Source organism: Anabrus simplex, chromosome 1 (genome assembly GCF_040414725.1).
Source record: "Anabrus simplex isolate iqAnaSimp1 chromosome 1, ASM4041472v1, whole genome shotgun sequence".
NCBI lineage: Eukaryota > Metazoa > Arthropoda > Insecta > Orthoptera > Tettigoniidae > Anabrus > Anabrus simplex.
Window position 1 is genome coordinate 418463201 of NC_090265.1, and position 25199 is coordinate 418488399.

Consider the following 25199-nt stretch of genomic DNA (forward strand, 5'->3'; position numbering starts at 1 on the left):
TCACACTGGCAGGGATACACTCTGTCCTTCTCCTGGTATTGATGAGACTTCAGTAGCGCTTGGGATTGCTCTGTATGTTTTCATTGACTGTGTCTGTGTGTGTCTTATAGTTTCATAATAATCCAATTAAAATTGGCATCATAATATATAATAATTCAGTTAAAATTGGCATCATAATATCGAAGAGAACCTACTGATAATTTGTCAGTAATTCCTGTTCCATGTCTCTTACAATACGATGATCCATCAGGAAAATATTCCTGCTGTCTATAAAATTTACTTTTACTGTCAGGTACAACTGGCTGCCGCTAGACGCACGTCCTACTTGCCGGCCTTGGCTGACTTCAGCGGCTAGCGATGTATAATAAAGATGCGGACGTTGAAGGTCAAGTTTATTGTGCCATGGTATGGCCATTCCGTCCTTGCATTTTTCATGCACATACCTCACAATTTCATCTTCGATTTATTTAAAGCATCCTTGTTTGAGTTCGCAGAAAACATTCCTTGTGCATTATGCATTTTTAAGATTGAATAGAATGGGAGATAAAACTGACCCTTGGGGTAAACCATTATTTAGAGATCTCCACCTGCTTCTTTCACCATTCAGAAATACAGCAAGTCGACGGTTGGATAACATGTTGTTTAGTAAGCATGCTAGCTTCTGACAAGAGATGACTTGAACAAACTTGAGCAACAGTCCCTCTCTCCAGACCGTGTCATAGGCTGATGTAAGGTCGACAAAAGCTGCAGCAGTCTTCAGTCTTTTCTGGAATCCTGCTTCAATCTCTGTTGTCAGTGTTAACACCTGATCACAACTACTACGATTCTTTCTGAAACCCCCTTGCCCAACTGGGATGACTCTTTCTATTGCTTCCTGGATACGGTTAAGTATCATTCTTTCAAGCATCTTGTAGATTGCGCTAAGGAGTGAAATTGGTCGATAATGTGAAGCATCAGTTCCTTCCTTTCCTGGTTTCAAGACTGCAATTACTTTGGCTTGTTTTAACAACTTACGTAGTTTACCAGTTCGTAGAATTTCATTGAAGAAGTTGACTAGCCATTGTTTTGTACCAGGGCCTATGGCCTTCAGAAACTCAGGATAGATTTCATCCAGGCCAGCAGCTTTATTTATCTTTATCTTGGATAGAGCCTTGTCCAGTTCTTCGGTACTGAAGTCACAGGAATACCCCGGATGGGATGTCAACTGTGATCTTCTCGTTCTTAGTTGCTTCTTGACACTCCTTGCGTGTACCTTGTCCATCTTCGCTCTAGAGATTTATGTCAGTCTGGAGGCAATTGTGTTTGGGTTCATTGGCAAACTTCTGCATTTCATTGTAGGGTCACTACCAAGTTTTCTTATGAGGATCCAGGCTTTACGACTAGAGTGTGTGGAGTTCATCTCTGCTGTAGTCCTGTGCCACTTCTCTCTCCTAGATTTATTTATAGCCCTTAGCAACTCATCAGCTGTTGTTTTGTTAGGAGAGTTCTGATATTCGGTGTAGAGCTGATTACATTCTTCTGACCATCCTGGTATATACGTCTTAGGATATCCCTGGGGAATGAACTTCCTAACATTAGCTTTTGTGGCGTTGACAAATCTATTGTAATTTTTCAGGAACTGGTCGTATCCACTGTACAGTATTATCAAGTCCTTCTGCAAATTTATCCCACTTTGCTAGTCGAAAATTCCAACGAGGTTGTGGTACTGAAGACACAAGAGGGATCTCAGTGCCATAGTAAATAATTACTGGTCTGTGTTGACTGTGAGGAAAGGAACTGATGACCTTTCGTTGTATCATGTGTTGATTCTCAGAAGTTGACTGTGACACTATGCACAGGTCAGGAGAATAATGCTTTAGCCATCTGCCAGAATGAAATGTGCCAGGATGTTTAACATTGTGGACGAGTTGTGGGGATTTTGCTTCAATCCAGTTATTTAGGTTGGACCCATTGTTATCTTCAAATTCTTATCCCCATACTGGGCTGTGACTAAAATCAGTTAACTGGGATCTGGTGTAAGTTGCGATCCCATAACGTTCATCATTGATTCCCCCAGCAAGATTGTAACCACCTATTTTTCCTCTTCTGTAGAGATCTTCACTGTCACTGGTATGTGTTTCCTGTAGTGCTATCAAATCCATGTTGTTCTCCAGCATAAGGTGAGACAGATACTGACTCTTTGGTGGTGATATGGATTCGATATTTAAGTGACAAATGCGGAGATTGTTACCAAGTCTGATCGACAAGTGTTCTGGTTGGTCCTGAAAAGGACTGTTAGTGGACATAGTACTTGCTATCATCTGCTTGTTGCTGTGTAGCAGCGCCTTCGTGGAAGAATCAGCCGGTGTACCACCGTTGCCCAGGGAACGCCCGAATGCCTTATCTAGCACTCTTCGGGGAGGCTCCTTCCCTCTTACTGGTACAGTGAGGTCCACTCCTACTCATTGGTTGCCTGTTTTAGCAAACATTGCTCCTCCAAATCTGAGGAGAAAAGCAGCAAAAGTACAGTTGCTCAAGAAGACCTTTGCACACAGGAACTCACTTTTGTTCAATGCCTTACGAGATCCACCTGTGATGAGGTTAAAATCCAGGAATCCACTCTGGACTGATCTACACTCCTATGAAAAATTCAGTGTAACAGCGATGGGAATAATGTCCACCCACCAATGCCTTTCTGATTAAAGACCCAACGAAGAAAGTGCCAGGTTTCGATCTTCCTCGACATGAGTGGTCAAAACTCAACCATTTCAGAACAGGCCACGGCAGGTGCCGATATATGATGAAAAAGTGGGGATATTGTGAAAGTGCTGCGTGTGAGTGTGGTGCTGAGAAGCAGACATTGCTTCATCTTGTTGAGAGCTGTCCACTGTCAGCATTTAAGGGCGGTTTACGGACTCTGCATGAATTGACACCAAGTGCAGTGGACTGGTTGTCGAAGCTGGACATTCTAGTTTAATTACCTCTATATTTTAATTTGTATGTTAATTGTATATTTTTACAGATTATGCTTGTAAATGCCATACGATAATAATAATAATAATAATAATAATAATAATAATAATAATGCATTTTTAAGCTATCTTTGTCTTCATGCTAATGCAGAACATTGGCTTTAGTTATGCAGTATTTTCTTGCAGCTGCACAATCATTCTTCATTTCCTCTTGTTTAATAACCATTAACTTGAAATTGGCATCATAACATCAACAAAAACCTTTTGAAAATTTGCCGGCAAAACCTGTTCCAAGTGTCTTTACAACACAATGATCCATCACGAAAATGTTCCTGCTGTCTGTAAAAGTGTTAATTTTACCAAGTGTGAGATACAGTGGTCGCATTATAACTCTGCCACTGAATAGCATGGGCTTTCTAAGAATTCAAAGGCTCGCATGTTTTGATGTCGTTCTTTGGATTTGAGAAACGTTTTGTGGTTCAGGCGGCAGTGCCGGCCTCTCACCTCTGGGTTCCGTGGTTCAAATCCCGGTCACTCCGTGTGAGATTTGTGCTGGACAAAGCTGAGGCGGGGCAGATTTTTCTCTGGGTACTCTGGTTTTCCCTGTCATAATTCATTCCAGCAGCACACTCCAATATAATTTCATTTCACCTGTGTCATTCATTAATCATCGCCTCAGAGGAATGCGACAGGCTTTGGTAGCCGGTACGATTCCTATACTCGCCACTAGAAGGGGGCTTCATTCATTCCACTCCTGACCTGGTCAAATGACTGGAAACAGGCTGTGGATTTTCATTATTATAAAACTCTCAGAAATAAAGAATAATTTGTGCAACCGCAAGAAAGTATGGCATAACTAACTAATGCCAATGTCCGGCGTGAAGACGAAGATAGTTTTAAAATTCATTCTGTACAAGAAGGGTATTTGTATGATTTCATAAAGCACTTTTTAAGCCTGATTTGATTTTTAAAAAGTAAAAAGTGGGCGCCATCTTGCATTCAGGGTCGTCTTGTCTTTGGAGAAATATTATTATTATTATTATTATTATTATTATTATTATTATTATTATTATTATTATTATTATTATTATTATTATTATTATTATTTTTATTTTTATATTTGCCTTTATTTGTAGTGGCGAAGTTAGGACTCATGGTCCTCTCTTACACTTAACCACACTTCTTTAACATTGTACATCTGAGAGCAATATTCATAATCTTATCTTAAAACTACCATTACAAACTGTGAAACAAAATAACATAAACTCTATAAATATTCTTAGTCCTGTCTTAAAAATTTGGTTACAAATTAAAAGTTGAATGACACAAAATACCATAAGCACAGTAAACGTACATTCATACACAAATTCAATCTACCAGATTCATTCAGCCTGGCGGCACACATCGAGGAGATGCTCACGGCAAGACAACTTGAAGGAATTTAAGGATTTTATGGCTCTAATGTTGTGGGAGAGAGAATTCCATATTCTAACTCCATTTGCATCAAAGGAGTGGCTAAATGCTGCTGACCTGCTGAGGGGATAGCAAGTGTACTGCCGGAGCGTGTGTTATGCTGGTGGAAAGGGGATAGGAAATTGAGTTGTGAAGATAAGTAGTATGGGATATTCTCTTTTAATACTCGAAAGATTAATACTGCCATGTGGAGGTTTCTATATTGTTCAAATTTTAGAAGGGAAAGTTGTCGATAATAAAGGGTAACATGAACATCATAACGTAAGGAAAAGATAAATCTAATAAATGAGTTCATAGCACATTGTAATCAGTTTAGTTGTTCTCTCGTGGCATCAATTAGTACTACGTCACAGTAGGGAAATATAGGGAGGATAAGAGTATTTATAAGCCTAATTCTCATGTTAAGTGGCAGCATATTTTGATGATATTTTAGTGGGTGAAGGGACGCATACACTTTTCTACAGATATTTGTAATGTGCTCTCCCCAGTTAAGATTCTCCTTTATAATTACACCAAGATTTCTTACCGAGTTTTCGTACGGAAAAATTTTGCCAGATAAAGTTAGTGGAGGAATGTTTTTGTTTTTTGCCGCACTGATTTGTTTCGTCTGCCCAACAATAATAGCTTTAGATTTTGATGGATTAATTAAAATACAGTTTTCATGAGCGTATGCACAGATGTTATTTAAGTCGGAGTTCATATAACCTATTGCTTGATTGATGTCTGAAATTTTGGAATGATAATAGATTTGTAGATCGTCAGCATAAAGTAGTGTCTTAGCCATGTCGATATATCGTTAATATAGATAACAAAGAGAAGTGGTCCAAGTACAGAGCCTTGTGGTACTCCTGAAAATTTCATTACCCATTTGGATGACCTATTCTGAATAATTACGCGTTGTTTTCGTTCCGTAAGATATGAGAGAAAGAATTCTAGAGCTGTCTGTCCAAGGTGAAGCGATTTCAATTTAGTAACCAGTACGTCTATATTTACTGTATCAAAAGCGCTGCTAAAATCAAGAAGTGTAAGTGTCCCTTTTTGAAACCCGATTGTAAAGGGTCATGGTACTTTTGGTACTTTTAATTTCCTAATACTTAATCTTACTTTTTTCTTTCCTAACTGTATTCCATTCTTGCCATACTTTCTTCTTTTAACTACCTCCTTCACCTTTTTTATTCTACCACCGTGTCTCCTTTTCCTCTACTCTCGCTGAAGTTCTGCCACAAATCTCTACACAGCTTACAATCATGTTTTTAAATTTGGTTCATTCTTCTTTTACACTTTCTATTTCTGATATAGGGATGTGCTGTTTGAATTACCACTAAATTTCTCCTGAGTTCTTTTGTCTTTTAATTGCAATACTTTTATTTTCTTCTGTCTTATTTCTTTTTCTCTCACATTGTTACCCATTTTCAATTTGGCTGCCACTACCCTGTGGTCTTCGTCAAACGCATCACCTGGTAGTGCTGTACTGTTTACGATTCATTTTCTCAACCAAAAAATAATCAGTAACAGTTTTCGTCCTTTCACCCCAGCCATATTCTTCTTCTTTCTAAACCAAGTGTTACCCACATTCATTCCATTTCTCTCACAAAAATCAATCAACTCATCTCCCTCACTGATTCTTTCTCCATATCCAGATGGATCAGTCACTTCTTCTTTACCAATTCTGTCATTTCCAACCTGTGCATTGAGGTCTCCCATGACTATCACTTCCACATCGGTGATTACTTCCTCTAGTGTCTCCGAGAATTCCTCTATATATTCCTCACTGTTTACAGTTTGGGGTGCATAAACTTGGATGAAATCTTCCATTCCGTCTCCGTACTCAATCGCACTCTGAATATTCTGTCACTAACGTAGTCTACCCTATTCACATTTTCATCCAGGATTTTGTTAACAATCACTCCTACTCCATTCCTTGCCTCACCTGCTCCACTCCAATATAGGGTGTACTCTCTACTAATCCTCTTCACTCCTTTTCCTCCTCCAATTGACCTCACTCAGTCCAATGCAACGTTCTCCTTCTCCATAAAATCAACAACTCTTCTGATTTTCCTGCCAGGGTCATAACATTTATTATTCCAACCTTCATAATAATTGCTGGTTTCCCACTTATCACAGCTCCCCCAGCACAAGAACTGCATGTTTCTGACAATAACCTCAACAAATGCACATTGAAATAATTTTTTAAAAAGACCAGGTAAACAACTTGCATGTCATCAGCCACCTGGTCAGCAACCCTAAGTGCAGATCAGTGGTGATTGATTGTTTATTCCGTACGACTCGTTGGCTGAATGGTCAGCATACTGGCCTTTGGTTCAGAGGGTCCCGGGTTCGATTCCCGGCCGGGTCGGGTATTTTAACCTTTATTGGTTAATTCCAATGGCACAGGGCCGGGTGTTTGTGCTCCCCAACATCCCTGCAACTCACACACACCACACAACACTATCCTCCACCACAATAACACACAGTTACCTACTCATGGCAGATGCCACCCACCCTCATTGGAGGGTTTGCCTTGCAAGGGCTGCACTTGGCTAGAAATAGCCATATGAAATTTTAAATAATCATCTTCATCACCACCACCATCATCATTCTTCTATTTTTTCCTATTTTTATTTTTTATTTCTTATCATAATATTGTATTGTTTAGTAGTTGCAAGATGTTTCAATGTAAGTGTATTTATTTCAATTTTGCACATGTAGAAACTGTATTTTCAGGTTAGGAGAGGGCCTAATGGCCTTAATCCTACCAGACAAAATAAATCGTATTGTATTATATATATATATATTCCAAAGTTGGATTTCAACTGATGCTCAGGTGTACTGCCGTGAAAAAAAGTATAAACACCTGAGTTAATACGTTAATAAAAGGTTTATCCTTCGTCCATATAGAAATAAACTACACCAACATTTATCTTATTTTATTCTTCTTTTAATTATATAGGGTAGACATTTTTATTATACCCAGTTAAGTGCCAGTATTTTTTCCATTTCCAATGGAGCACTCGCTTTGAAAATTCGTAACTTTAAAAATATTGATCCGATCGTTACCAAACTTTAATACAACTTAAAGTAACTTATTCTTGATCTGTATACCAAGTTTTTATATCATCTGATATTTTTGAAGTTCCTTTAAATTTTGTGAAACAACCTTTTCTCATTACTGGGTGGTCATAGCCGTGAACTATTCAGCTTGTTATGGAGCTAATGAAAATGTCAGGGTAAAATTAAAACTGCTTTTTGCCTGCATGCAGTTGTTGATTTTATATTGATTTATACTTAATTGGGTGGGTTGTGTGTGAAGAAAGCATCCTACCAGCCAGAGAGAACAATACACTTGGGCCTCCGGTCTATGGATACTTGTTTCCCTCGGCACCCTCTGGTGCAGCTAATCCAGGACCTGCTGGCCGGGTGTTGGGATGCTGGCACCAGAATCACGTTTCTGTGGCTCCCAAGCCACATGGGCATAGAGGGAAGCGAGTTAGTAGATCGGGCTGCCAAGGAGGCAGTTACACTGCCCCCGTTGCCTTTCAAGGTTCCAGTAAGTGATATTCGCTCCCAGCTGCGACATCTTGTTATGTCCCATTGGGAGATGGAGTGGCAGGCCATTCCACTTCCCAATAAGCTGAGAGCGATAAAAGGAACAACGAAGGTATGGAGGACTTCCCTTCGGGCTTCGCGGAGGGAAGCCGTAGTATTATGTCGTCTTCGGATCGGCCACGGTATCTTGACTCACTCGCATCTTTTGAAAGGAGAACCCCCTCCGGTGTGTACCTGCGGCGACCATCTTACCGTGGTGCACATCCTTACGGAGTGTGTGGACCTGGTCGATCTGCGCCGTAGGCTTAACCTTCCGAGTACTATCTCCCTTATTTTGCGTGATGGCGAGCAGTCAGCAGACCTCGTCGTCCGCTTTATGAGGGATAGTGGACTGTTTTCTCGTGTGTGATGCTGTCCTTTGTCCTAGTGTGTTTTGTGTCACTTTCGCTTTTATCCTATTGACTTAATTTTAGTTTTTTGTTGCGTATTTTAATGTGTTATTTTAACGTCTCTCGTAAATTATGTACTACCAGGCAATGCCTTATTCTTTTGTTTTCCTGTAGATTCTCTTATTTTATTAGAAAATAAGGCATTGCGTATTAGATCCACTGATTGTTTTAATCTCACCCTCATTTTTCTCCATCATTTTTTTTTTTTTTTTTTTGAACTCTAGTCAGTGGATATGTTTTTAAAATTTTAACATCATCTCTCATGTCGTTTATCTCGTTCCATTAGGGGCCGATGACCTTCGATGTTAGGCCCCTTTAAACAACAAGCATCATCATCATCATCACACTTGGCCCTGGAAACCCTAGCAACTTCCTCCTCCTCATCATCAGCATCGCACACACAGACAGACGTGCAGGTCACCCATGGACATGGAGTAGAAAGACCTTGCACCAGACATCCCTGGAGGCCACATGACATCAATTGCAGGAAATACTTGTGAAGAGGTTCATAGCTTTATTTCACAAGACTGCACTGATGGTTATATCCAAACATACAGCGTTAATCGATGAATTCTGTAAACCTGCCATTTGACCAAGGGCTCGGAATATGCCTGAGAAGTCAATTCTTATTCCATATTAGTTAAGGACTCTCTGAACCACTTGTTACGACACCTGTACGTAACTAAATAACACATAACATGATACACTACAACTACATTCTTGAGGACCAAGCGAGTTAGCCATACAGTTAGGGGCATGCAGCTGTGAGCTTGCGTTCAGGAGATATAGTTTTGAATTTCACTGTTGGCAGCCTTGAAGAGGGTTTTCCATGGTTTCCCATTTTCACACCAGGCACATGTTGGGGCTGTGCCTTAATTAAGGCTATGGGTGTTTCCTTCCCACTCCTAGCTCTTTCCTATCCCATCATCACCAAAAGATCTATCTGGATTGGTGTGAAGTAAAGCAACTTGCACAGAAATAAACCCCAACACCACATTCTCAAGTTGATTTTTACGCATGTTACAGGATTTATTTCTATCATAATTAAAGTCATTATAACAGTATATGTCATCAGTGAGTATTTTTGAGTTCTTTTTTGCATCAAATTTTAATTTCAAAGCCCATTGTTATTTCCAGGTTCAAAATATGATGAAGAAGGCAGTTGGAATGTCACCCGCAAAAAACAGCAATGAAATTCAGACGTAAGTATAAAATTTTGTGAATGTGAATGACAATTTGGGCAATTGATATCTTTGAATTTGTGTATCATTTGTATGTTTTTTCCCTCAGGATCATGGTGTATCCTCCTCCCCCTGCCAAAGGTGGAATTCCCATAAATACTGAAGATTATGCCTGCCTAGGAGAAGATCAATTTCTCAATGATGTAATAATAGATTTCTACTTGAAGTAAGTAATTATGTCGCATCATTTGTTAACCATGCTTAGACATTTGTAAATCATGAAATATAGGAAGCTATGAAGGAGGATAGGAACACTTACAAAGAACAAAGTGATGAGCTACTGTTGGCAGAAGGAGCAACAGATAGCGGAGACAAGGACAAACTCCACATTTTCACACTTTTTTTTTAAATACATAAATGGGTTCTTCCACCATTAAACCTATTTCTCGCTGATCTATTTCTTCTGAGCCCTTGATGAGCACGGGTAAAGCTCTAAGGAAGCTTCACAAGATATAGTAGCTTCTTTTGGAGTTAAGGGTAGTTCGATCTTCATCTCCTTTACTACTTTCTCATAGCTGTTTGAAACTTGAAAGGGCTACACACAATATTTCCATATCCTCCTTAGCTTACACAGTTGTATTTTCCATCAAATCACCTTAGTTTATTTTAAACTGTACTTCTGCCCAAATTATTAATGGGTCCTGCTATATAGTTAGGGAACATTTATTACTGTAAACTAGGTCTGCTTAATGGCCATGATCGTTGAGGCGTCAAGTCTATAATGGTCTGACACTGTGATTAGCCGGTTTGAGTCGTTTTGGTCAAAAATATTTTGCCATCAGAATGTTGGCTGGCAGGGTAGGAGAGGTGGTGATATACAATTTCCAATCATTAGATCACGTGCCTAAAGCCTGGATCCAATTCCAAACTCTCCGCAATGTTTTCATATGGAGTGGGGGCATGTAATGCTGTTAATGGTGCTTCGTCCATCGGATGGAGTTGTTAAGCCATTAGTAGACCCCTACTTGTTATTCGACTGGAGTAGGTGATGTGCAGGCACTGGGCTTTCACCCTCTCCCTACCTCATCACTACCGTCCCATATCCATATGTGCAGGTCACCATTGGATTTCAAATGGACAAACCTGTATCAGGTGAGCCGAACATGTCCTTGGACAACCTCTCCAGGGCCACTAAGACCTTGATGTCGGTTTGGGGGCTTGTGCGCTTGTTGATCCTGAGGCCTATGCAAGCTCAGGGTTACCCATGCTGGATTGGCCTGAGTAGGGCCAGACTAATAATGTGTTCCCTGAGTAACCTGAGAGATGTCTTGTGTTCTTTCTCATTCTTTTCTATTCCAACCACCTCATTTTATTCTTCAACCGTATAGCCTGCCTCTGTGCTTTGGGTAGAATGTAAGTTCTCTCTCTGTTGGTTTTTTTTTTTTTTTTTTTTTTTTTTTTTTTTTTTTTCCTTGCCAAGTTTTGGGTCGTGGCAAGGTGATGCATGGTTACTGGGAGAGTAGTTGCTAGCAGCCCATCTCCATATACCGGGCGATCTCTGAAGCGTGCAGAGTTATCTTAGCTTGTGGAACTCTGCCAAAGGTTGATTCATTATTTCCCTAGCTACTCTTGGGGCCAAAAATGGAACCCTCTCTTTCTTTTTCAAAGTGTGGTGCCCTGAAATCCGTGTCTTAAATTGCCAAGAAGCAAAAGCGCTGTACACCAGTACCGTTAGACTACAAAAGGGATGAACATCTTCCTCGATTCTTGGTGGCTTCTAGGTTCAGTGGAAAGAGTTTCTTATACAAGAGTCCGTTCCTAATTAGTAATGCAGTTGAGGGGATTGTTTGTGGTGAAGTCAACAAGATGCATATATTCAGTTACTGTCTCAGAAATGGAACTTTCCCTGCACTCTGGAAACAAGCTGAAGTCTCTCATAGTGCATTGGCACTGCCGGTGGCTTCAAGAAGCCTACGCAGTGGCCTCCATGGCATGCATTAGCCAAGTGTCTTGGTGGGTGTGCTAAGTACCAACTGATGAGCCCAACTTAGCGAAATGCTGGCAACCAGGAATGAGTTAGCTGGAAAATTTATAATGTCCAATAACGGACCATTTATATTGTTATTATAAATTTACTCATTCGGGACAAATATTTCAGGTTCCCTCTGGGGATCGACATCTATATCATCATTCTAAGACATGGGAAAGACTGGTACATTATCAAGTACTGAAATATTTAAATAACTGTTCAGTCCTTGACCCATTACAATTGGGCTTCAAGAAAGGGTACAGCACTGCTACGGTTCTCCTTAAAGTGACAGAAGACATCAGACTAGCTATGGAACTGATTTCGACGTATGGAGAAGTGTATTGAGTGTGGTGGAAATTATTTTGAAAAAGTCTAAAGCGTTCACTATCATTGTAAAACTTTCCTTAGTGCTCTTTGTACAGTCTAATAAAGGAAACTATTATGCGAATCACCTAGGAAGATAAATTTTATTTCGAGTTATCGAAATTTTGAGATATAGAGAATACCGATTTTGAGCATGTATAACACATAATTGAATCATATGTATCTATGGGCTTTTACTGAATGCATTATGTTTAACACTACTTAAAAATATACAAAGAAACTCTCTCTTACGGCATCACTTTAATTATAACCCTTATTATAGTAACTTTTTGGAAGACAGGACACATTACATACAGTAATGAAACAAGACACATAGCTCCGTTAACACGTTTGGAAAAAAAATCCGTTAGTCTCTTCAGTTTGTTGCGGTTAACCTTTCCTCCCTTCACGTTGAAACTTCTTGTCAATACACACAGCTGAGTTTCGTAATTGGAGCCTGTTATCCGCGACTTCTGGGTTTGCTTTCGTACGTGACTGGTAATACTGGTAATTGACACCTGAGAAATGGCGAGACTTTGCCGATCACTAGAAGTTCGAGTTTTTCGTTTGCTGTCATTAGTTTCCAGCTTCACTGGAACCCTTTCTTTACAGTACTTGTTAACTGTTCCTCACAAACCGCGAATGCTGTATTGCACAGTTAATGTTGCACAAAATTTGTGTTGCAGAGTATATTTTGCTTTGAGGGAGGAAATGTTTGCTTCGAGAAATCGAGAAATTCGTATAACCGAATTTTGAGAATAGAGAAATAAATACATGTCAAGAATAGGACACATGGCCGGAAAATACAAGTTAGTTCGTGATACTGAAAATTCGAGTAATGGAGGTTAGAGATATTGAGGTTCGGCTGTATCATTATTATTATTATTATTATTATTATTATTATTATTATTATTATGCGTGAATGGTCCCTTTCGGAACACACGAAGCTTTATTTATGATTTCGTTTGCGGAGGATCCAGGATGCTTTCATCTGTTGACTAAAGATCCTTTTCCTTTCTTCCGTCCACTTGGTACCTGCTCTTTTTGGTACTTCATTCTCTGGAGTAACTTCCCAATTGTCAATTTTCTTTCTATATATATTTCGATTCAAAATGTCTTCACAGAGAATTTGTGCGTTCTTCATGTCTGCTTTTGTTTGTTGTATCCAAGGAAAATTCTTCAGTTTGTCAACTCTTTCAAGAACTTGGTGGGTTAGTCTAGTTTCTGGAAGCCTCTTAACATGTCCATAAAATTTTAGCCTTTTTTTCCAGAGGTCTGCCGCAATATTAGATAATTTTTCTGTGGATTTCCGGGTTTGGAAGCGGCACCCTTCTCCCGTGTGTCTTGGTCCTAAAATTTTCCTCATGATTTTTCGCTCTTCTTTTAGGATATTTTCCAGTTCACCCTTTTTATGAAGCGTTAGAGTTTCCCCTGCATATAAAGCCTCCGGTTTGATTACAGTATTGTAATGTTTAATCTTAACGTGGAGAGACATACATTTTTTGTTGTAGATTTCTCTTGTTCTCCCATAAGCTCTTCTGAGTTTTTGGACACGGTTGTTTTGGGCTATTTTCTCTTGTCCGGTTGGTTCGAGGATTTCGCCCAGGTATTTGAAATGAGGGACTCTGTTGATTTGTCCGTATTTTGTATTGAGACTATGGATGTCTAGTTTTGCACAGAAAAATTCAGTTTTCTGGAAGGAGATATGAAGTCCGACCTTTCTGGCACATTCTTGGAGAATTTCAACTTGCTTTATTGCTGTGACTTCATCGCTGGACAAAAGGGCCAGGTCATCCGCGAAGGCTACGCATGGAATTTCAAGCTTTTTTTTTGTGTCCCGATGTTTACTGGGTTCCAGCTATTTTGTGCTTTCAGTTCGTTTTCCCATTCCCTCATCACCTTATCTAGTACGAGGTTGAAGAGGAGGGGTGATAGTCCATCTCCTTGCCGGACACCAGTTTTTATCAGGAATTCGTCTGAGATTTCTCCCATGAATTTCACTCTTGACTTCGTGTCAGTGAGGGTCTGTTTGGTCAAGTTTAGCGTTTTGGAGTCTAGTCCCTGTTCTTTCAGGATGCTGAACAGAGATTGACGATCAACTGAATCATAAGCCTTCTTGAAATCTACAAAGGTACAGATGATTGGAAGGTTTCTGAGGGCCCTGAATTTTAGAGCGGTTTTGAGGTTGAAGATCTGTTCAGTGCATGATCTGTGAGGGCAGAACCCAGCTTGATATTCACCAATTTTATGCTCTAGTTGTTCTTGTATTCTTTTCAACAGGCATGCAGAGAAAATTTTGTAGCCGACTTCAAGGAGGGAGATTCCCCTATAGTTGTTCACATCAGTTTTGTCTCCTTTTTTGTGAAGTGGGTGAATCAAGGCACATTTCCAGTCTTAGTTTTTCATTTTTCCAGATTTTCTGTATGATTTCTGTAAGTTCCTTGAGTGAATTTGGACCAAGATTCTTAAGGAATTCTGCAACAATCCCGTCTCTCCCTGAGGTTCTGTTGTTCTTTAGTCGTTTAATGTGGCTCTGAATTTCTTCCTGGTTTGGTGGAGGTGATTCTGGGTGAGTGAAACTGGATGCTTCTTCAAGAAATCTTTCAGTGGGTTCGGGGCAGTTAAGAAGTTCTGAGAAGTACCGTGCAAGTTCTTGACAGTTTTCTTTATTAGTAAGTGCCAATTTTCCGTCTTGTTTCCTAAAACATAAGTTCTGTGGAATGTATCCTCGGATTTTTTCTGTGAATGTTTTGTAGAAATCCCTTGTGTTGTGGTTTCTTATTCGTATGTATGTGTCATAAATGAGAGCGATTAGGTATATTTTCTTGTGACCATCTAAATGTTTTTTTAGTTTAAGATTTTAAATTTAATGGTCAGTTCACATTGTAACTGTAGATATGTATGCTTTTTATCCTGTCCTTTTTTCACCTGGACCATGATGCAATATATGTGATGAAATCCAAGAATTAAAAAATATTCCTGTCTTTGATTTCTAAACATTGGCAGCTATGACGGTGTAATTTTACGAATTTGTGGACAAAAATTTGAAACGTTAACATTTGATAATCATCCTACTTCCGTACAATCGATTGTTTGCACCGGTCGAAGGCAAGTCCACGATAGTCGAAAATTCATTCTTTGATATGATTGGTACTTTTAACCGTGTGATGTTTGTGTCATTGGAATTTAATTTAAAGCCAGGATAACAGTTCTTCCATGTGAATCTTAGGTGTTGACAGGCTGTGTTCCGCAAATTCTTTGTTCCGCTGTGTTCATTTATTGTCATTTAACCCATATTCTTTGACCACATGGGTGTTGTTCTTTGTTCACTAAGTTGGCGTTCCTTGAATGTTTTGGCCTTTTAAGGGTATGACATATTTTAGTGAGTTGTTCGAGTTTTTGTGTTATAACTTCGTGCTTCGCATTTCCTGTATTCCTTGGACTAATTACATTTGTTCCACATGTGTCCGTGTTTTTTACCATGTGCATATTTTTTGGTTTATGAATTTGTGTGCTTTGACATGTTTTAATGAAGTGTTTGACTGCCTTGAGTGATTATGTTATTTTATGTGACGTTCAATGCTCCAGGTTCCTTTTGATGTTTCAGTTCATGATTCATGAATAAATCCAACAAGAAGCAGTACTTCCAGCCATTTAAAGAATCATACTCTGTTAATTTTCCATGCATGGTATGTAGGTGTGATATTAATTTGCACATGGTGGAAGAAACATTTTAAGTAATCATGTGAAGTGCAGTAAACACGTAAGTTGCATTAAATCGAAGGAGGATAACGAGAAAATTAACATTTTTTTTTTTTGGTCAAGTCTGGAAACGTTGACAGCGACGTAATTAGGGCCAAGTGCCTGTTTACTTCCTTTTCCATGGAACACAATGTTCCTGTAAGTGCGTCTGATCATGCTGGTGCTTTATTTAAGATGACGATTCCCACATCAGAAGTTGCAAAGAAATATAGCTGTGGTTGCCAGAAAATGACGTGCATTATAAATAAAATGCCAAAATGCATCATCTGAAGTTGTTAAGTGCCTTCAGAATGGACCATTTTCTTTGGCAATGGATGAAAGCAATGATATGAATGCCAAGTTGTATCCTATTGTTGTTACATTGAATGATATTCCTCAGGAAAAAGTAGTGAGCACTGTGCTATCCAGCGTTAGACAGGCACTCAACAGGGCGAAACATCGGTAACCTAATGTTATCACATCTGAATTCTCATAACATAAAAATTGAAAACTGCGTGGCTTTCTGCTCTGATAATGCTCCTGTTATGATAGAATACAAAAATAGAGTTTCAGCATTGCGAAATCCAAGTATTGGAGCTTCGGTATTTTCTCTAAGGGTTGTATCGGGACTTTATCATATTCTTGAAGTGCCTGAATGGAAGTTTGTTATTTTCTGCGAGCATCGTATTGGAACTTTGTCATATTGACACATTGGAACTTTGTTATTTTTCGTGTGTCGTGATTGGACTTTGATATTTTCTTAAAGTGCCATATAGGAACTTCGTTATTTTTTCGGAAGCGTTTCATTGGAACTTTGTTATTTTCGCCAAGTGTCGCGATAAGACTTTATTATTTTCTTAAAGTGACTTACTGGAACATTGTCATCGGAACTTTATTTTCTTCGAGTGTCGTATTGGGACTTTAATATTTCGACATGTTGGAACTTTATTTTCTTGGAGTGTCGTGTTGGGACTTTAATATTTTGACACATCGGAACTTTATTTTCTTCAAGTGTCGTGTTGGGACTTTAATATTTTGACACATCGGAACTTTATTATTTCTACACATTGGAACTTTTTTTTTTGAAGTGCCACATAGGGACTTACTTATTCGACGACGATTGAAAGGACTTTGAATTTTCACGAGTGTTGTGTACCGCATTGAACTTACGTTTCGAACTTATTCAAACTTGTATTTTTTGAATCAATTTCTGGAACATTGAAATTTTCCGAGCGTGTAGGATGAACTTGTGCCCTACCAACATAAACTTTCGTGTGAACGATATGACTTGTTTTCTCAAGTGCCTCATTGAATTTACGTCTTGTAAAGACTATGAAACTTAGGGGACATTCAACATTACGTTTAATTGTGAAATATGCAATACTTTCCAAGTGCTGCACAGGGACTTGTGTTTTGATTCTTAAAGACTGTGACAATTCAGAATACGCATATCGCGTTCCCAGAAAGCCTAGAACTTTCCAGTACTTTGAGTGATCCATAATTTATGAAGTCAGACTTTTTTCTTTCAAATATTATTTTCTTTAATGGCTATTCACTTCGCCTATTAACGGAACAGGACAGTTTCCGAGTGCTACTTATTCAGTTCATTACCAATATGTTTTAAATCTTCAGTACTATGCATTTAGGACTGCAGTGACAGTAATCCTCTAGAACATTCTGACTTACAGTGAGCTTGCATTATGAACTTGCATTTCTACCAGTACTTGTTCTTCGAGTGACTATTCCAGAACGTTTTGATTTAATATCTAGAGTGCAGTAACCATATTTAAAAGGTCATATCTGTTCAGACAGTGCCATGAATGTGTGGAGTGCCGTGTAGGAAATTCAAGTGTGAATTACGTCTTGAATCGAACCCAGGAACGTGTCCCCATCTTCGAGACATTCCAGAACGTTGGGACATTCCAGAACGTTGGGACATTCTAGAACGTCGAGACATTTCCAGAACTCCTCGTCCGAGCAGGTGTGGTCCCTGCCCAGTCGATGTCCAGCACCATCCCAGGACTTGGAGGTACCAACCAGCCACGACACTTCCACACTGCTGTACGAAAGATATGAACACTTTTCTACGGGTACAATATATATGTATATAAAAAACCAACAACACAGTGGACAAGTTTAAAATAAATCTAGAAACACTTTAAAATGTTTTTAAGAAACTTTGCGTGCCACTATTTTTATCTGACATTAGTACTGACGTCTTCTTCCTCTTCTGTGTGAAATTAGATGCTATCTTCCTATTGTTATCTTATGATGGCATTTTCATCTTAATTTAGTTAAAATCTTCTTTGAATTGTTTACTGGTGTTTCATGTTAATAGTAGAATGGACTCTTAGCTGGAGAAAGACCTCTCGACCGCAACCGAGATATGATACGGATGTATTGTCTGTTGGGTAAGGGGATATTTTGTCTTTAGGAGTCTTCCCTGCTGGTCCCTTTAGATCTTGTCACCTGTGTGGCTGGTGACTGACTCACACATGGGCAAGTGGCTAATTGGTAGCTTATGTGGCTGTGGGTTGAATTCTTGCTGGAAAGTTACGTCCGAGTGGTTTGGATTCTGTGATTACTGGAGGTCTGAAGGCTTACGACAATTGATTTTACCTGTGGCTGTGCGGTCTGAGTCACTTAGCTGTCAGCTTGCATTTGGGAGAGAGTGGGTTCGAATCCTACTGTCGGCAGCCCTGAAGATGGTTTTCTGTGTTTTTCATTATCACACTAGGCAAATGTACCTTAATTAAGTCCATGGTCGCTTCTTTCCTACTCCCAACCCTTTCCTATCCCCTTGTTGCCGCCATAAGACCTATTTGTGTCGGTGCGTGGTAAAATAAATTGGGGGGGGGGGGGCGGAGTTTTGATGTAAAACTCGGAGTTTACTTTGGCAGTATTTCATATTAAGAAATTATTAAAGCAATGTACTTCATGGAACTACAGATCTTTAGTACTGCTGGCTGACTGAGTAACTGCTGCCTTTGTTGAGACAGATATGGTTATTGTGTGATCAGCAGAACAGATATCACTGATATCAATACAAGTTTAAGATACTGGGACTGCTGTTTAGCAGATCATTAACCTTACAGTGCTTCATTGTCAACTTTCAATCTAGTACTAAATCTTTGATTGTTCTAGGGATTGAATACTTCTAGAAAGCAGATAGTAATGTTAATTGTCAAAAAAAGGACTAGCTTAGTTTAATAGAAGCTGATGAGAACTTGTTTAGAAACATCTATCGTAATTGTAGATCATACTTGCCTTAGTGGCTGAATGTTAAACATTTTTCTCTCCTTAAAATACCCTTCCGAAAATCGAACTTGTTTGTCCAATCTAGCGTACAAAATATACATTTCTATAATTGTCTGTTTTGTAATGTGTTCTGGCTTGTAGCTTGTTTAATGGGAATCTGTACATGATTTGTGGGACAAAATAAATAAAATTGGCAGGTTCAGTTCTGGCTCAGTTCAGTGGTATTTGAAGGTGCTCAAATACGTCAGCCTTGTGTCAGTAGATTTCCAGGTATGTAAAAGAACTCTTGCGGGACTAAATTCTGCCACCTTGGCGTCTCCGAAAACCTTAAAAGTAGTTAGTGAGGCATAAAGACAGTCATTATTATTATTATTATTATTATTATTATTATTATTATTATTATTATTATTATTATTATTATTATTATAAATAATTTTGAGCTCGGTACAATGAAGCAAAATTTAATTGCTTCCTTTCTGGTGCTTATACTAACTACAGGAACAGTTTGGGTTTATTTGAAGTGTTTCCTTTGTTTTAATACTGTTGTGAAAGGAACAATTTATTTAAAAAATCGTACCACTCTATTTCGCTTAGTACCAAGGTTACAGATATTGGAAGCCTTTACCTTCCATGCCTCCAAGGGCATTCGTGGTCTGTGTGGGGATGACTTCACTTACTGCCTGATGTGTCGGTCTTTTATTTTTCAATGTAAAGGAAGCATCATCAGAATTTCTAGTCAGTCATTGAGACAGTACAGTATTCACTTTGCATTATTGGTTGGAAATGTTCACATGTTCAGTTCTTGATTGGTTTCTGTGAGTTTCCACTCATGTTCACAATTGTTACGGTGTCAAGCCTGGTGGTCACAATTGTTACGGTGTCAAGTCTGTGGTCTGACACTGTGGTTAGCCAGTTTGAGTCCCATTGGTAGAAAAATGTTCACCATCAGAATGTTGTCCAGCAGGGTAGATGAGATAGTGATATACAATTTCTAATCACGAGATTGTGTACCAAAAGCCTGGATTCGATTCCAAACTTCACCATTGTGTTCATATGGAGTGAAGGTATATGACTCTGATGGATGGAGACATTAAGCCTTGTGCAGACCCCTTGATGTTAATTAATGGGAGTAGGCTATGTGCTGACACCAGCTTTCACTCTTTCATTACCTCCCACATAATCCTCCCACATCCAAACAAGCAGATTGTGTCAAATAAAGACCTACACAAGGTGAGTCGAACCTGTCCTTGGACACTCCGAGCACTAAAATCCATACAATAAATAAATAATTTCTATAGTGCATTCTGATGTAGGTCAATATAAGTATATAGTCCAAATACTTTGTATGCATCCTTCTGAGTGATCGGCAGGGCTTGGTCATGTAGGTAGGGTGGGAGGTCTTCTTAGCACATGTGCTGTCTTCCCACTTCACTATCTCTCAACTCACTTGCTGACACATTGTGTTCTGCCATTCCAAATAAATCTCTTAAACAAGTCCAATAATTACATAACATACAATTTAAAATCTATATCACAACAAACTATAAGCTTATCATTACTACACCCTCCTCTGCTTGCCTTTTTCAATATGCGTGGCCGGTTCCTATGCAGGACACTTGCTATTTGATCTATAACTTAGTTGTTTTGTGGAGATTCTGAGGTTTTATTGAGGTCATGGTCAGGAGGTATTATGAGAATTTTCCTCTCACCCCAGGAAATATTGGAATGGGTCCTTATTTTTTATTTCAAGTCTTGAGATAACTTTTTCAGTCCTAGCTGCGGAGGATTGGTTACTAACCCTACTACAGTTACAACTGTAGTTTTTAATTTAAATTCCATTGTACCTTACTGATTTCTCACACATTTTGAATATGTTCCAATTTTATCGCTTGTATATTATGTATATGTTCAATGTATACAGCCTTTAAAGTGATATTTACTTTTTGCGGCTTTTCGAGAGTGAATAAACAAATAAAAAGAATAACAACATATTCTTCTGTAAGCCAGATTACAATACAATTTGTTCTCATGTAGCCTATATACACATCCATCTCACAAACAGTTATTACATAGAACTGAGGGTGAACATTTCTGCTGTGGTCATTGTTTACTTATTTATTTATTCCCCTAAACCCTAAACTGAAAACACCAAACAAACAAACCCACGCATTCACGCACGCACGCACACACCCTCCCTCCCTCCCTCCCTAACTTCCTAGTTCTGAATTTTACTCAGTTTGAGGATTCTGATGCCAAACTTCTATGATAATAGATCACAGTTATTACTGGACAATTTTAAATGATCATATATTTCTTATCCTGAGTTAATCTTTCCCATCTTAATATTCCAATAACTTACAGATGTATTTCTTGTTAAGAGAGACTGGTTATCGAATGTTTCCCTTATAAACGATAATTACATAGTGCTGAGGGTGAACATTTCTGCTGCAGTCATTTTTTCCTTTCTGTATTTTTTAATTAATTGATTAAACATAATGCCTTATTAGAAAGAAGTGTTCATCGATTAAGTGTAATTCCATTGTTCAGACTGGCTGAGTCATTTTATTTTTTGTCTTGAATTATTGCCTTTTTTGTCATATTGTCTTTCTTTTTAAATAGGTACTTGACCCTGTCAGTTTTAAGTGAGCGTGATCAAGCCAGAACCCATGTGTTCAGTTCCTTTTTCTACAAGAGGTTAACTACACGGCCTGCAAAATCTACTCGAAGATCACATCCTGTTGAAGATGATCCAAAACTGTCTCCAGCTGAAAAGAGGCACAGCCGGGTTAAAGGGTGGACAAAGAATGTGAATCTCTTCGAGAAGGATTTTATTATTATTCCTATTAATGAGCAGTAAGTATGTTTCATTCAAGAGAAAATATCTCTTCAAACTTTTTTTTCTAGCACAAACATTTCAGACACAGAAAAATAGAGTTACATGCAAAATTATACAATATAACTGCATAAATATGTGTGGATACAAATTCAAACCTGAATTAGCATGTGAAGTATGCTAAGTAAGAGTTTCAGTGTATTTTTAGTAAGAGAGAGAGAATGTGTGTGTGTGTGGTTTTTTTTTTTTTTTTTGCGCCACCAGTTGCCAGAGGATTTAAGTACCGGGCGATCAGTGGCGCAACTTAGTGAATAATTGCTCTGTTCATGCCAGGGAATAGTCAGTTGAGAGAATGGCGTCCTACGAAGAACTTCTTCTTCTTGCTCTTCTATTAAAAAGGAAAAACTGAAGGGTTAGGAAAATGCAGAAACATCCTATATTTGTTTTGTCACTGACTAGAGGATTATATTATACATTGTTTGACGATCTACGTGAGGATGACAGTTAAATTTTTCAATTACCTGCGCATGTCAAAGTCGTCATTTCATGAATTGCTCGGATACATAAAAGAAATAACGAGGAAACGACACAGGACTAAAGAAGTGTTTCCCAGCTGAGCTGTAATTCACTAATATAGCCATATAATGGATCAACAGTTCTTGTAAAAGTAAACAATTATAGAATTTTTATGGGTATTACATATTTCCATACAAGAGTAGTAAACATTTTATAATACTCACCTAGAGTATTCTTCTCGCCTATGGGTTTTGCTTCGAATTCTGGAATGAAATACTTTAAAATGCTGTTCCAAGAATTCAGTGTTTCTATTTTGTCAGCGTAAGCTTCAGTTCTGGAATCTCAAGTGATCGGTTTTCATTGTACCTCAAAAATGGTCTTCAGTATTTATTTGACTTTCAAATAATTTTGCCATCTCCTTCATTTGCTGTTGTAATTTATTTGATGTCCCCGTGTTCAATAAGTAAAATATTCACTGCTAATTTTCGTAATGGCTGATCACTGCTGCCAACCTGCCTACTTACATATGAAAATCATCAGACATAACCATAACAAAGTAACTTCAATGTAAGCATCGATAATGAATGTTCCCCTACCCTAGTAAATGATAAAAGTTAAGATGAAATAAATCAAGATATTCATAATTAAGTCGATTTCCACGCTCAATGAGGAATTAAGGAAATAAACGCACTTCCTCGCTCAAATTAATGTTACATATTTCTGTCTTTATGGTGATGTACAATAGGTGTACTATAACCATATTCTTGAAAAGAGGGACATGTTAAACAATGCAGTTTATATAATAAGTCTCTGCAGTGTGATTTTCGAAAGTTTCAGACATTACTTAATGCCTTTCCTTTATATTGTGTGGACGTTTCCTTCTCTCTACAATAACCAGTAAAGGAGAGAGATTGTTGGGCATATTTTCAGCTTGCAGGCTGATTATATTTTCAAGCTTATCCAGGAAACATATAGGAGCACTAATGTGCCAAGCTACGTGAACGGAAATTAGGTCAGCTTTCAAGCTCACTGCGGAATTGAGAATAATAATGTTACTAGTTCTATGGTTTTCATATACGCTGAGGTGCCAGAATTTCGTCCCGCAAGAGTTATTTTATGTACTGGTAGATCTAGACATGAGACTGGCATATTTGAGCACTTTCAAATACCACCAAACTCGAACCCGCCAACCTGAGCTAGTCATACATTCTCTTCTTCACTCGCTTTAAGTAATTTTAAACGTTTCCTGCCTTTATTCTGATGTACGCATTACTATAACTGTATTCGTAAAGGGAGGGGGAGAGAATATAGATCATATAATTCATTGCAATTTCTATAGGTTCAAGGACTTGCTACATAGGACATATCTGTCCAAGCTTACAACATTAGGGAAACCCAGGAAATGTACAGGAGTACTAATGAATCAAACAACATAACCAGATTTTTACATATACTGTATATTGGCTTAAATCACATGAAGACAGGTTGTAAGACAAGAATGGGATAGGAAAGGGGGCTAGGACTTACAAAATGAAAATAAGCGGTCGTTGCCTTAATAAAGGTACAGCCACAGGTAGCCTGAAATGAAAATGAGGGAAACACACAACAACAAAAATTTTCAGACCTGCCAACTGTGAGGCTCGAATCCACCATTTCCTGAAAGCAAGCTCACAACAATGTGATCGAACTGCACAGCCGGTTCAGTCAGTTTCTTATGACGCGTAATAGGCCTACCACATGGGCGACCCACTTACCTGTATATGGATCTTCAGTTCTTCAATTATATATGTGTGTAAAAACAGTATGCACCATAATAAAAGATACTTCCCTAGTTGTCTGATTGGTTCACATATAACAAATATATTTGGGAAGAAATACTTTTATTTTATATTAATTTACATCATAAAGAAGTCATGTTGTCATAGAAATAACAATAGGCAACGAAATAAATGAATCCAAAGAGAAGCATAATTTACTGTATTAAATATTAGTTTATTTAAGGGATGTGTAATAATAATAATAATAATAATAATAATATCAACAAAAGTGTGCAAGAAGGAAATAAGGAAAAAGGAAATAAATACAATTAAATACAGTAGAGTCTCGTTAATCCGAACTAATTGGGACCGGGGTCTGTTTGGATTACGAAATTTTCGGATTAACCAGAAAAAGTTTTCTAATAATGTTATTGTTTTTACGTCCCGCTAACTACTTTTACAGTTTCTGGAGACGTCTAGGTGCCAGGATTTTCTCCCGCAGGAGTTCTTTTACGTGCCAGTAAATCTACTTACACGAGGCTGACTTATTTGAACACCTTCAAATACCACCGGACTGAGCCAGGATGGAACCTGCCAAGTTGGGGTCAGAACGCCAGCACCTCAACTGTCTGAGGAAAATAGTTTCTACAATACAGTAAAGTACATACCGTAATTTGAAATGTCCGTTCTTTAGGAGTTACATTAATAAAATACTGTATAAAATAACAGTATGGTAGTTAAGAAAGAGGAGAAAATGACTAAAACTAGGTTAAAACTTGTCTCCTAAAACTGCTATGATAGGTACGGGTTACACTTTTGTATTGTGCCCGGGATGCGAAGAGCTACTTGTGATATTTATTTAATATTTCTGCCGCTCTCTCAGTGGTAGCACTGCAGAACGTGAGGGTGTCGGTGAGCAGTTCATGAGGAATACGTGGAAGAAATTGTGGCCGAGTCTTGCATTCATCGAGAGTCCAGCAGAAGTGTCTGCAAATGTCAGTCTCCTTGAAATCATTCAAAAACTTCCTGGGTGTGAGGAAGCCATTGTAAATGACATTAGCGAGTGGATGGAAGCTGACTGTCAGCAATTACAAACAGACCA

At 38.5% G+C, this 25199-nt stretch overlaps 1 protein-coding gene across 2 annotated transcripts in view; it reads left to right on the forward strand.

The window, feature by feature from the left end:
* Positions 1–25199, forward strand: part of LOC136856885 (uncharacterized) — a 518885-nt gene that overhangs the window by 425349 nt on the left and 68337 nt on the right. For both annotated transcript variants that reach the window (XM_067135106.2, XM_067135104.2), the window contains 3 exons: positions 9557–9621; positions 9710–9826; positions 21611–21844. In XM_067135106.2, the coding sequence (XP_066991207.2) occupies positions 9557–9621; positions 9710–9826; positions 21611–21844 (416 nt within the window). The remainder of the gene's footprint in view (positions 1–9556; positions 9622–9709; positions 9827–21610; positions 21845–25199) is intronic.